General features: G+C 30.8%; 2 protein-coding genes across 2 annotated transcripts; one reads left to right on the top strand and one right to left on the bottom strand.

Moving 5' to 3' along the window:
* The first annotated feature begins 2624 nt into the window (after positions 1-2624).
* On the top strand, positions 2625-4430 carry LOC117921954 (dnaJ homolog subfamily B member 13-like). The gene is made up of 2 exons (XM_034839931.1): positions 2625-3128; positions 3671-4430. Exons 1-2 carry the CDS (start codon positions 2749-2751, stop codon positions 4110-4112), a joined length of 822 nt encoding a protein of 273 aa, XP_034695822.1. The 5' UTR covers positions 2625-2748; the 3' UTR covers positions 4113-4430.
* Positions 4431-6876: 2446 nt separating this feature from the next.
* LOC117911573 (thioredoxin H2-like) lies at positions 6877-7755 on the bottom strand. The gene is made up of 3 exons (XM_034825984.1): positions 7537-7755; positions 7314-7436; positions 6877-7194 (listed from the first exon to the last, which is right to left on the bottom strand). Exons 1-3 carry the CDS (start codon positions 7642-7644, stop codon positions 7057-7059), a joined length of 369 nt encoding a protein of 122 aa, XP_034681875.1. The 5' UTR covers positions 7645-7755; the 3' UTR covers positions 6877-7056.
* Positions 7756-10992: the final 3237 nt, after the last annotated feature.

Here is a 10992-nt window from a genome sequence, read left to right on the forward strand (position 1 = left end):
GTTGACCAACTAGCTGACTCATTAACTAAACCACTTTCTCATCAACAAATGAATTAACATGGTAGCAAGATTGGTCTTCATGATAGAACACATATCTTGAAGGAGGATAATAGGAAATGCACAACTAGATCATGACCTGTCCAATCTTCCTTCACCATAACCTTGCTTGTATGATTCATGCTAGCTTTCATTGATTGTATGATTTAACTATAATTGTGCACACATTAAGACCCTATAACTGTGCACACAATCAGGTCATTGAATATTTCTAGTGTTTACTTATACAATTCTATATATACTCTATTGATCAATTCCAAAGGAATCGACTTAAAAATTAGCATTTTACATGTTTTTTTATTTATTTATAATTTTTTAGACATTAAGAAAGGAAAAATCATAAATCAACTTTGTTATATACAAGTAAATAAGTATATATACTTAGACATACATACTATGTATATTATTTCAAAAAATAATATATAAAACTTTGTTATATATTAGTACATAAGTATATATACATACTGCATGTATGTATGTATATATACTTATATTATTTTTTGAAATAACATATGTAGTTTATTTTTTGTTTTTATCATTTTTAACACAACCGAAAGAGTGGTAGAGTGGTGCAACTATTCTACCTTGAACTTGTTGTACCTTGTTCAAGTCCCCTCTTATAGCTTCAAAGTTGATTATCATTATAATGATCCCACATCGGAAATGAAGAAATTTATAAGCCTCATTCATTCTTCCTAAAGCAAACAACCATTGGGCTATGAGGCTTGGTGCATGGGCAATGGCCCATTTTGCAAAATAAATGGGGCATTGAATGCTAGGCCATGAGGGTCAATCTAGCCCATTTTGCCAAACCGCTTGGCTTACCAATCTAATTGTTGGTTTAGGCGGTTTGAAATCATTCAAATAAGTCTAATAGATAAATGGTTCAAAAGGGAAATTAGACAAAAAAGAAAAAAAGGCCACTAATTGACAATTGGACCAATTGGATCGATTGATCCAACCGATTTTCAAAACATTGATTGAAATAACCCTCTAAAGTAATACTTTTTAAGACTTAATCATTTTAATATATGGTTTAATTTAATAATTTTTGTCATACATATGTTTTAACAAGTGTTTAATTTATATTGTCATTATTAATACTCAATATAATTAATCACATTATGTACATTATAGGTGTGTGTGATTATATAGAGGACATAACTATAAGATTCTTATGGTTTGATAAGTATGTTCACGATAATTTATGAGTTTGGGCTACTAACAATTGACGATAGTATATTATTTGGGCAACTCAATAATGACTATAATACGTTCACCTCGTGGGATAACTTCTCTTAATAACCTTATATTATCATTTCAAGGAAATCCAACAAATTTTAACGTTTTTCTAACTTTTGGCAATGGAAGACAATCAAGATAAAGGAATGTGAGAAAGCTTGTAAAGAGACTAAAGATTATATATAAATATAAAATATTTATATTAATATTTTAATATTAACTTTATAAAATGGTTAATAATAATAATAACAAAATAAAAGAAAAGAATGAAGAAAAAATAAATTATAAAAAACAAAGGTGTAATAGGGGAAAAAGACAAAAAAGAGACAATTTTTGTATTTTTTTTCATAGTAATATAATCAAATATACTTAAAAAAAATGGTAGCATTTGTGGGTTATGGGATGAAACACTAACTTTTTATATCTATTGATATATCATTATCAAATCCTATTTACATTTGAATGAATATGAATCTATTTAAACATTATTTTAGGAATTTGATTGCTTTAGAAAGAATAAGAAAAAAAAAAAAAATCTTCCCCCATAATCATTATTTCGATTTTTTTTCTAAAAAAATATTTTATAAATATCAAATTAAAGATTTGAAATCAAAATTTAATTCTATGCAAAGCCTTTGATTCCAAATATAACGCAAATGCGTTGGAGGGCAAACAAGGAAAGTAATAATTTTTTTGACACGGACTTAGATATCGCATTTATTGTTTCCAAAGGTTCCTATCACAAAAATTCCCAATAAATACAAACTTGTTGTTTGAAAGAAAAAGAAATGTGATGAAGGTAGATAGGTTGTGCTAATCAGTCACGATTTTTAATAGTTTGTAATGAATGAGAACTGTAGGAAATGATAATGGGAATCCACAAAAATGGGTGGTAGAGACGGGAGACTAAGACTGGGCAACAGCCACACACAATGCACATGACTCTTGCATTTAAAGTATTGTCCTTCTCAATTATAGCAAACTGACAAAGTCTCTAACCAAAATCAAACGGACCCATCACGATAACGAGCGCTTACCCGTTACCATAATGATAGAAACGGCACCGTTTTAACCAAAATTATCCTTAAATCTCACTCCGTCGCTCTCTCTTTTTCCTAATTCTCTTTTATAAGGAAGGAATCGTGAATTTTGAGCAATTATTAATTTATTTATTTATTAAATTGTTGCAATTAAGATATTGTGAGTAATAGGCATTAAATTATTATACCTTTTTCGTATAAGAGCGTTTCTTGATTTTGTTTAATTTTCTTTATTAAGGAGTGGGACAATCCAGTCGAATATATGGGACGCGTAGCTTGGCGCGAGGTGCGCTCCACGGAGTATTATACCAGGGGTGTGGGTTGGGTTGACTCATGAGTTAAGACTTAAGACTTAAGAGTGAGATAGAATCAATTGGGAGTTCATAGAATTGAGTTGCAGAGGGGAGCGATGGCCGTAGATTACTACACGCTACTGAGAGTGAATCGGAACGCGAGTGCGGAAGAGTTGAAGAAGGCGTACAAAAGATTGGCCATCAAATGGCATCCAGACAAGAACCCTAATCATAACAGGGTTGAAGCTGAAGCCAAGTTCAAGCAGATCTCCGAAGCCTATGATGTTCTCAGTGATTCCCGGAAGCGTCAGATCTACGATCTCTATGGCTATCAATATGCCTCGTTCAATCACCGGGACGCTCGGGATGTTTTCGCCGAGTTGTTTGGTAGTGGTGGCAAGGCCATGGAGAAGAGGCTGGATTGTAGTTTGGAGGAGCTATATCAGGGTTCCAAAAGGGAAATCAAGATTTCCCGGACTGTCATTCGTGAATCTGGGTATATAATTCTTTCTTTCTTTTTTTTTTCTTTTTTAATTATTAGTTATTAGTTAATCATGATCATTTTTAAAATTTTTTTTTTTTTTCAAATCCGAATTATTTGCTTTTGGAAATGGGTTTTTGGGCTTGTAATATTAAATCTGATCATCTTGTTGGATGAGTACGAAAATAAGGGAGAACGGGCAAAAGGCATAATAAGGGTTTTTTCAGTTTTGAAAGCCAGAATTGTATTAGAGACTCGGTAATGAGGAATTAAATGGTTGGCAATTGCTCCAAATATGCCAAGAAAACGTTTTGGTGAGTGCCATTGTACATGGCACTTGCGTTTGGGGGGTTTCTTGATGACAGGCCTCATCCTTGTAGTCAGGGAGGAGCTCCTGGGGAAAATGGACAATTTCTTCTGCTTTGCTCCTCAATAGTCTCTTTTGATAAATGCAGTGTTGTTTAACAATTTGATTACATTACATCAGTGTTTCTTCAACGAGGATTAATTGATGAATTTAGTCCTTTGGTTTTATATGGTATGAACTCTTATTGCAGGAAGGCCAGGATTGTTGAGGAAACCCTGCTAATAACCATTGGACCAGGATGGAAGAAGGGCACAAAAATCACTTTCCCAATGAAAGGGAACCAAGAACCTGGCATGACCCCATCTGATCTCATCTTTGTGGTACATGAGAAGCCCCATGCGCTGTATGAGCGGGAAGGGAATGATCTGGTGGTCAAACAGAGTATATCATTACTGGATGCTCTCACAGGGAAGACTCTCATTCTGACAACCTTAGATGGAAGGAATCTCACAATCCCAGTGACAGACATTGTCCGCCCTGGCTATGTTATGGTGATTCCAGATGAAGGGATGCCCATGTCCAAAGAACCCACGAAGAAAGGAAACCTCAAAATCAAGTTTGATGTCAAGTTTCCACCAAGGCTTACTGCACAACAGAAATATGAAGTGAAGAGGGTGCTGGTTGGGGGCTGATCACTAATTTAGATTATAAGTTAGGCTTGATAAACTATGGATTAACACTTGATGACAGAGATGTTAATTGAATGTAGATATCATACCCTTTTATATATATATATATATATATATATAGAGGAAAATTGTGCATAAGAAAAAGCTTTGAAAGTAATTATATGTTTCGTCCTGGGTATTAGTTGTGGTTTCTAGTTTGATACAAGCAAGCTATTAGTAGTTGGAAATAGGCTTGTTTGCCTTCAATCTGTAAATTCTGTAATTTTGTACTAGTGAGCGAATAATACTATGTTAAAGAATAAATCTTTTAGGTCATGTTCAGATGGAGTGCCAAATGAAAGAGATGTATGTATGACATTTCATTCCCATTCCCCAGCGCCCCAACCCATAAAATGTTGGGTTTAAAAGCACATTATTCGAAATAAAGCATATCTTTTGACTAAATAAATTTTGTTATCTAATTCTGATTCCTCTCAAATTTGACTTTTCCTCCAACCAAAAAAAATGAGGGTGTTTGGGCTGAGCTGGAGCCCAACCTTACAAATGTGGTATTGGCCAACCCTTGTGGCCACTTTTCCTTTTGTTAAAATAAATTTAAAGTATGATAAAATATAAACTTAACGACTTGCGAATAAAAATAATAAAATATAATATTAATGATAGATTCCAAAATTTCTCTCAATTTTATTTTTACATTAATTTTATCAATAATTTTAAATCCTTAATACATCTAAATTTAAAATTTTTTATTTACTGATATCCTTTAATTTTTAGTTTTTATTATTTTATATTTTATTTAATTATTTATTTATTTATTTATTATTATATCATATTTTATTTTATTTTATTTCTCTCCTCTTTACTTCTCGTTTCTTCGTATTCTTTTCATTTTTATTTTTCCTTTCCTTTTTCTTCCCTCTAATCCCACCTAACCCCCTCTTTCTCCCATTTCCAAGACCACCGACCCCCTCCCCTGACTTCCCCTTTTCATTTTTCATTTTTTCTTTTTTTTTTTTCTTTTTTTTTCCTACCCACTTTTTCATTATTTTCCCTTCAATTTTTTTCTTCTCCCGGCAACCCTTCCAGACACTCCACGACTCCCATTTTATTTATTGTGAAATTTATATATTTCTAGATATTTATATTTGAGTTATTTTTATTTTTATATAGGTTTATTCTACAATTCTATCGATTGAGTGCAAATTTATTACATGGGGAGTACAAACAAAATTTCTTGAAAGAAAGTGAGACTCGAAAAGTCGTAAATGGAACATTGAACTTGTTATAAGCTTGTTTGGGTATATTTTATTTCCCATTACTATTTAGTTTTATTTTTATTAGTTTGTATAAATATTTGTTTGTATATATTTACTCTTTGTGTATAGAATTAGATATCGAACAAACCAAAAATTTTGATTGAATAAGAGGTACAATTCAAGTAAACATGTTTTAATAACATAATAGTTGAGAAATTATTCTTTTTAATAAAAGTAAGTTTTTTTTAATAAAAATCCATAAAAGTGTTTTTAGGAGAATCTAGAAAATCATTTTTAATAAAATTCAAAAAATTTGTTTCTAGTAATAATTGTTCAAAAATTGTTTTGTAAATAAAGTTATCCCAAAATTTAATTTTTAATAAAATTGTTTAAAAATATTTTTTAAAATAAATTCTCTTTCCTTAATTAAAATGGGATTAAAAGTCATTTTTAGAAATAAAGGATTTAATTTTTTCTTTTTAATTAAAAATTCTTTTGCAAATAAAGTTATATTTTTTTAATAATTTGTATAAGTCACTTTCTTTAAATTAAAATAAAAGAAAAATAAATCGAAACACTTTTTTAAATAAAATTGTAAAAATTCATTCATTTGTAGTAAAAGCAAGTAAAAATAATTTTTGTATCAGAATTGAAATTTTGTAATATTTTTTTTTTTTGTACAATAAGTGTAAATAATTTTTTTGAAAACGGAATACAAATGAAATTGAGAAAATAAATTGACTTTTTTTAAATAAAAAATTGAAATCATTAATTCAAAATCGTTTTTAATAACATCTTTTGAAATTTTTTGAAAACTAATTTTTTTAATATCTTTTTTTATTTAGTTTAATAAATAATTTTACATAATTCTATTGCTATTTATTTTGTTTATTCTTATAATTTGATTTTTTTTATCATGATTTGTACATACTCATATATGACATTTTTTTTCTTGACATTTATGACTAATTAATTAATTGTCACAGTTCTCTTAATTCGTTTAAAAAATACGGTACATATACGGGCTTAAAGGGATGTTACGACCCCTGACCCCCAAAACTAAACTCGATTTTTTACAAACCTGTTTTTCCTTTCAGGAGTCATATTTAGGGTTTTTATTTTTTATTTTGTTTTTTTCCTTTTAAAAACAAAACAAAAATAAATTGTGACTCCAATTTTTTTTCTTCTATAAATCATATTTTTTACCAAATAAATAAAAAGCAAGTCTCACTATCGTGTGTGAATGCACGTGAAAGATGTAGGTTCATAATATATTATATATATTTTCAACAATTAAACATTATAATTTTGTTACTTAATAAAATAAAAATATTTAAATATTTTTATTTCATTTTCAATTTATTAATATTAAAGATAAAATGATAACAAAATTTTAAAATAGTTTATAATATTAATTTTTTATAATTATTTTAAATTTAATAACATATGTAAATTATATAATTAGAATGTTTTGATTGAATTTGAAATTGAAAATATTGAATTTTGTGGGCTATTCTTGAATCGGTGGCTCGAATAATTATTGATATTTATATTGATACAACATATATAGCAAAGACACGATCTTATTTAAACGTAATATATTGAGATTAATTAGTAGTCATAGGCAGAGTCTTATTCTGCTCGTGCTTCATGCTCGTCTCCTTTTGCTAGTTCATAATCATGGGCTAGAGTCACCAATTTTTCCTGTGAGCCTCGATCTTCTTCTGGAGTTCTTCCTTCTTGGCTCCCACCACTTTATCAACTTCTGTTCCTCTCTTGATCAGTAAGAATGTTGGCATTCCCTGCACTCCAAATTCTTGAGCCACATCCTGTTTTTCATTTACTAGTCGTAAGCATCCCCATGCCCAGTATGCTGTGAAGAAACAAAAGAGAGCAGAAGGAAAAGAAAATTTATCAAACACGTCCTAGAAAGTGAAGAGAGCAATACCGACAACTCGTCCACATCAATCTTGACGAACTCCACGTCTGTATATTTCTCAGCAAACTCATTAATGACGGGTTCCATGAATCGGCAAGGTCCACACCATGTAGCCGAGAAATCGATAACCATCTTCAACGCAAAATTTAAACATCAAGAGAGTAAAAAATATGGCCACATGCCCATATGCTGAGCGTGTAGTATATAGAGATAATAGTGATTGTTGTGTTACCAGTTTGCCAGTGCTTTTGGCTTCTTCAAAATGTATCTTCCATGATGCTGAGGAATTGAAGGTAAGGACACGAGATGACTTTGAAGAAGACGAGTGGCTGGCTCCCATTTTCTTCCTCTTTTTGGAGACTGCTGGCAAACCAGAGCCAATCGTATTTGAAACACACAGCTGCCCTGTTGTGGATATATTTTTGGTGGAAGATGTTTGGCGTGATTTATGGGAGATGGTGTGAACGCCTTTTTATACGGGTTGATGATGATGATGATGATGATATAGTAGGAAAGTTCATTCAGATGGGTATGGGTATTGGATTCGATTTCCTTGATGCAACCCGCCGTTATTTGGACGGTTGTAAGCAAATTTAATTGGAAAGAGTTAAGAGCATAAGTACCCACTAATAACTCCAAAAAGGTGTGGGGTGATGAGGGAAAAAGGGTCCTCCCATAGCTGGCCATCACTTGGGTGCTTCTTCTTTTGTTTCTGAATAATTGTAAGACTAAATAATTATATTTTTAACGTATGGAAATGGCTTTCGTGTATATGGTGGCAGGGCTGCAATCACTGATGCTAAGCAAAAGAATCACGACTACATGTGGGGAATGATAATAAATCAGGTATGACTTTTGAGTATGATACAGCTTGGAACTGACTTCTTCCATATTAGATTTTTGGGATACATATAACCTTGTTTATCTCTCGTACCGAATGACCCATGAATCAGGATATTGACGTGTAGAGCTTGGATACAAGTAGAAATTGTCCAATAGGGCATACATTTGGAATGTTCTTGGATGACATCTTTCGTGTTCTCTGTACTGGTTCATTAGAGGTGAATCCCCATCCCCATCCCCATCAGATAGGGAATCAAACATAAGCTGGAAATTCTCCCTTCTTCCATAGCCGTCTATTTATGAGCTCACACACACACTAACACTTCTGTGGCTGAAGGTTAAGCAATAGCTCCAGCAAGGCATCTCCTTTCACAGTGGTTCCTTTCTCAGCTTTGGGTCACCACCACCACCCACCTATTATCACCGCCACTTGCCTCAAATTATATTCCCCCGTTCCATGATAAGTATTCCCTCCACGCGCGTGCTACTTTCCCTTTGAGCAAGGCCCAATGGCAAACATTGGCTCAAAGTGAAAGCGTTACATTTGTACGAGACCAGGGGCCCCAAATCACTCATACCCGGAAAGTCTCTTGAAAACCTCAAAGCTATCTATCTATATATATGTATACATGTTTCATTCCACAGTGTCTTGTGTTCCTTCTTTTTTACTTTCTTCTATCAACTTTTTGTTTTGGTGAATATAATTTCAATAAAAAAAGGAAAGAAAAGAAGAGGTGTGTTTCAACTTCGCTATCAACCATTACTTGGCCACTAAGCACAGCCAATGAGTACAATTATTAAATGTTTCAAGCGATTCCCCCTTACCATTCATGGTGATTGTCTCTGTCCGGCATCGCATTCTTCAGATGAATGAGCTGCGTGCCACCGCCGATGCCCTGAACAATTGAAAACTAAAATGAACGATGCATATAAAGGATTCTGCCCATCCTGCTCCAACTTTATACTTAACATGCAAAAAACGTTGGCATCAATATCATTATTCGTCACACATGATGTGTTTAAAACGTGTTGCTAAGGCGCACACCATGGACGTCTCATACGCATAAAGCACATTCCTTGTTTTGAGCCTTTTCAAATTTCAAGTATGATACGTGCTGGTGCTTTGAATTTTGCAGGGTCTTCATATGATTTGGTTCAAGTATCATAAACCACTCTCTATTTTGGAATTTCATTTGTGGCGTCAGTCATAAAAAGATTTTATATCCTTATAGTCACCGAACCTTAAAATTTAGCGTCAATCAATGAATTATGATATCATCCAAGCTAGAGTCTTGTGTCAAAAGACATTTAGTAGCTACAAAATGTAACTATTTTTGTTCCAATACGTTTTGCATTGAAATATTCTACTTTTAAAAATAAATAATAGGAAGTATACTCAAATGTTACATACCTTTTAAGTGTTGGTTTGGATATATTTCCTTTTTAAAAAAAAAAAATTAAAAAATAATAGTAACTTATATATAAAATTCAAGAACCCTTAAAGCTTATATTGAAAAGGTAATATTTTTTTTTTAAATAAACAGGTTAAATAATTAAGATATTAAAAAAAATTACTTTCTCAAATTTAAATTTTTTTTAAAATAATTTAAAAAAAATAGAAGATCAACTTATGCTTTTAGTATAAAAATGTTTACCTTTTATATAGCTGTTATTTCATATTTTTTGTTTTTAAAAATGAAAAATAGTAGCAACTTATGTATAAGATATAAGAACTCTTTAAGGTTTACATTGAAAAGACAATGCATTTTAAGAATGGTTTGATTATTTAAGATATTTAAAAAAAAATTACTATCTCAAATTTAAAAATTTTTTAAATTACTAAAAGTAATTGTAAAAAATAAAAGATTGGCTTATACTTTTTTTTTTTATAAAAGTTTTTACCTTTTATATAAACCTTACTCCCTACTTTCCATTTTTTTTAAATAAAAAAGATTAAGACTATGTTTGATTCCCAAAAAGTATTAAGAAAATAAAAAAAAATTAAGAAAAACTATTTTTTTTCTTGTTTGATTGCACCATAAAAATAATTAAAAATAATTTGAATTTTATGTTTTTTAAAATTATTGAATTTTTATATAATGTAGTAAAATACGTGAAATGAATTTAAAGAAATATATAAAAATAATTTATTGATTTTGAATATATTTTTTATTTTTCTTCTTTTTTTCTTTCCTTCTACTACTTTTCCTCTTTTTTTTTTTCTCTCACATTTTCCAAGAACCAAACACACCTTAAGGGTATCCAATCAAAAAGAGTCCTACTTATTAATAAGGTAAATTATAGTTAATTAAAAAGATTCAATACCATATACCCATGACCAAGTAGCATTACCATCTAATGTAACACCTTAGCCTTAAGTCAGCCCAAAGTTATATTTTGGGTCGTAGGCCTGGAAAAAAAAAAAAATACAAAAATCTAAAAGTTATGAAACTAGAGGACGAAGTGTTTTACTCAAGATGGAAAGGAGGCGTATTTTCTCTTCTTAATAAAATCTTTAAAGTAAGAATTTTCTTTCAAAAATATTTTCTTTTTCCTTAAAATGTAATTGCTTTTTTAGTTTTAAAAAACCTATGAATAATTAAAGTAAAATATTACATAAATAAATTATTGAGTAGGCAAATCTAAAGGCATGCATCGTAAACCAAGATTCATTTTGATGAATATCTAAGAGGAAAAAATAAACCCAAGAAGAAGATGAAAATTTGATTCAGGGGAAGGAAAAAACGAAGAATAGCAGCGAGTCAAATCACATGCACATGATATTTGGCTATTATGGTGTAGGCGCAAATGTTTCAACCAAAATGATATATACATATATATTTTT

This window comes from Vitis riparia, chromosome 1 (assembly GCF_004353265.1).
Source record: "Vitis riparia cultivar Riparia Gloire de Montpellier isolate 1030 chromosome 1, EGFV_Vit.rip_1.0, whole genome shotgun sequence".
Lineage (NCBI taxonomy): Eukaryota > Viridiplantae > Streptophyta > Magnoliopsida > Vitales > Vitaceae > Vitis > Vitis riparia.

Bases quoted from the DNA above. Each gene is read 5' to 3' on its own strand.
- LOC117921954 (XM_034839931.1), top strand. From the start codon at position 2,749: ATGGCCGTAGATTACTACACGCTACTGAGAGTGAATCGGAACGCGAGT. The intron at 3,129-3,670 runs GTATATAATTCT...CTCTTATTGCAG, and splicing joins ACTGTCATTCGTGAATCTGG to GAAGGCCAGGATTGTTGAGG.
- LOC117911573 (XM_034825984.1), bottom strand. From the start codon at position 7,644: ATGGGAGCCAGCCACTCGTCTTCTTCAAAGTCATCTCGTGTCCTTACC. The intron at 7,437-7,536 runs GTAACACAACAA...TTTGCGTTGAAG, and splicing joins CCAAAAGCACTGGCAAACTG to ATGGTTATCGATTTCTCGGC. The intron at 7,195-7,313 runs GTATTGCTCTCT...AATGAAAAACAG, and splicing joins TTGATGTGGACGAGTTGTCG to GATGTGGCTCAAGAATTTGG.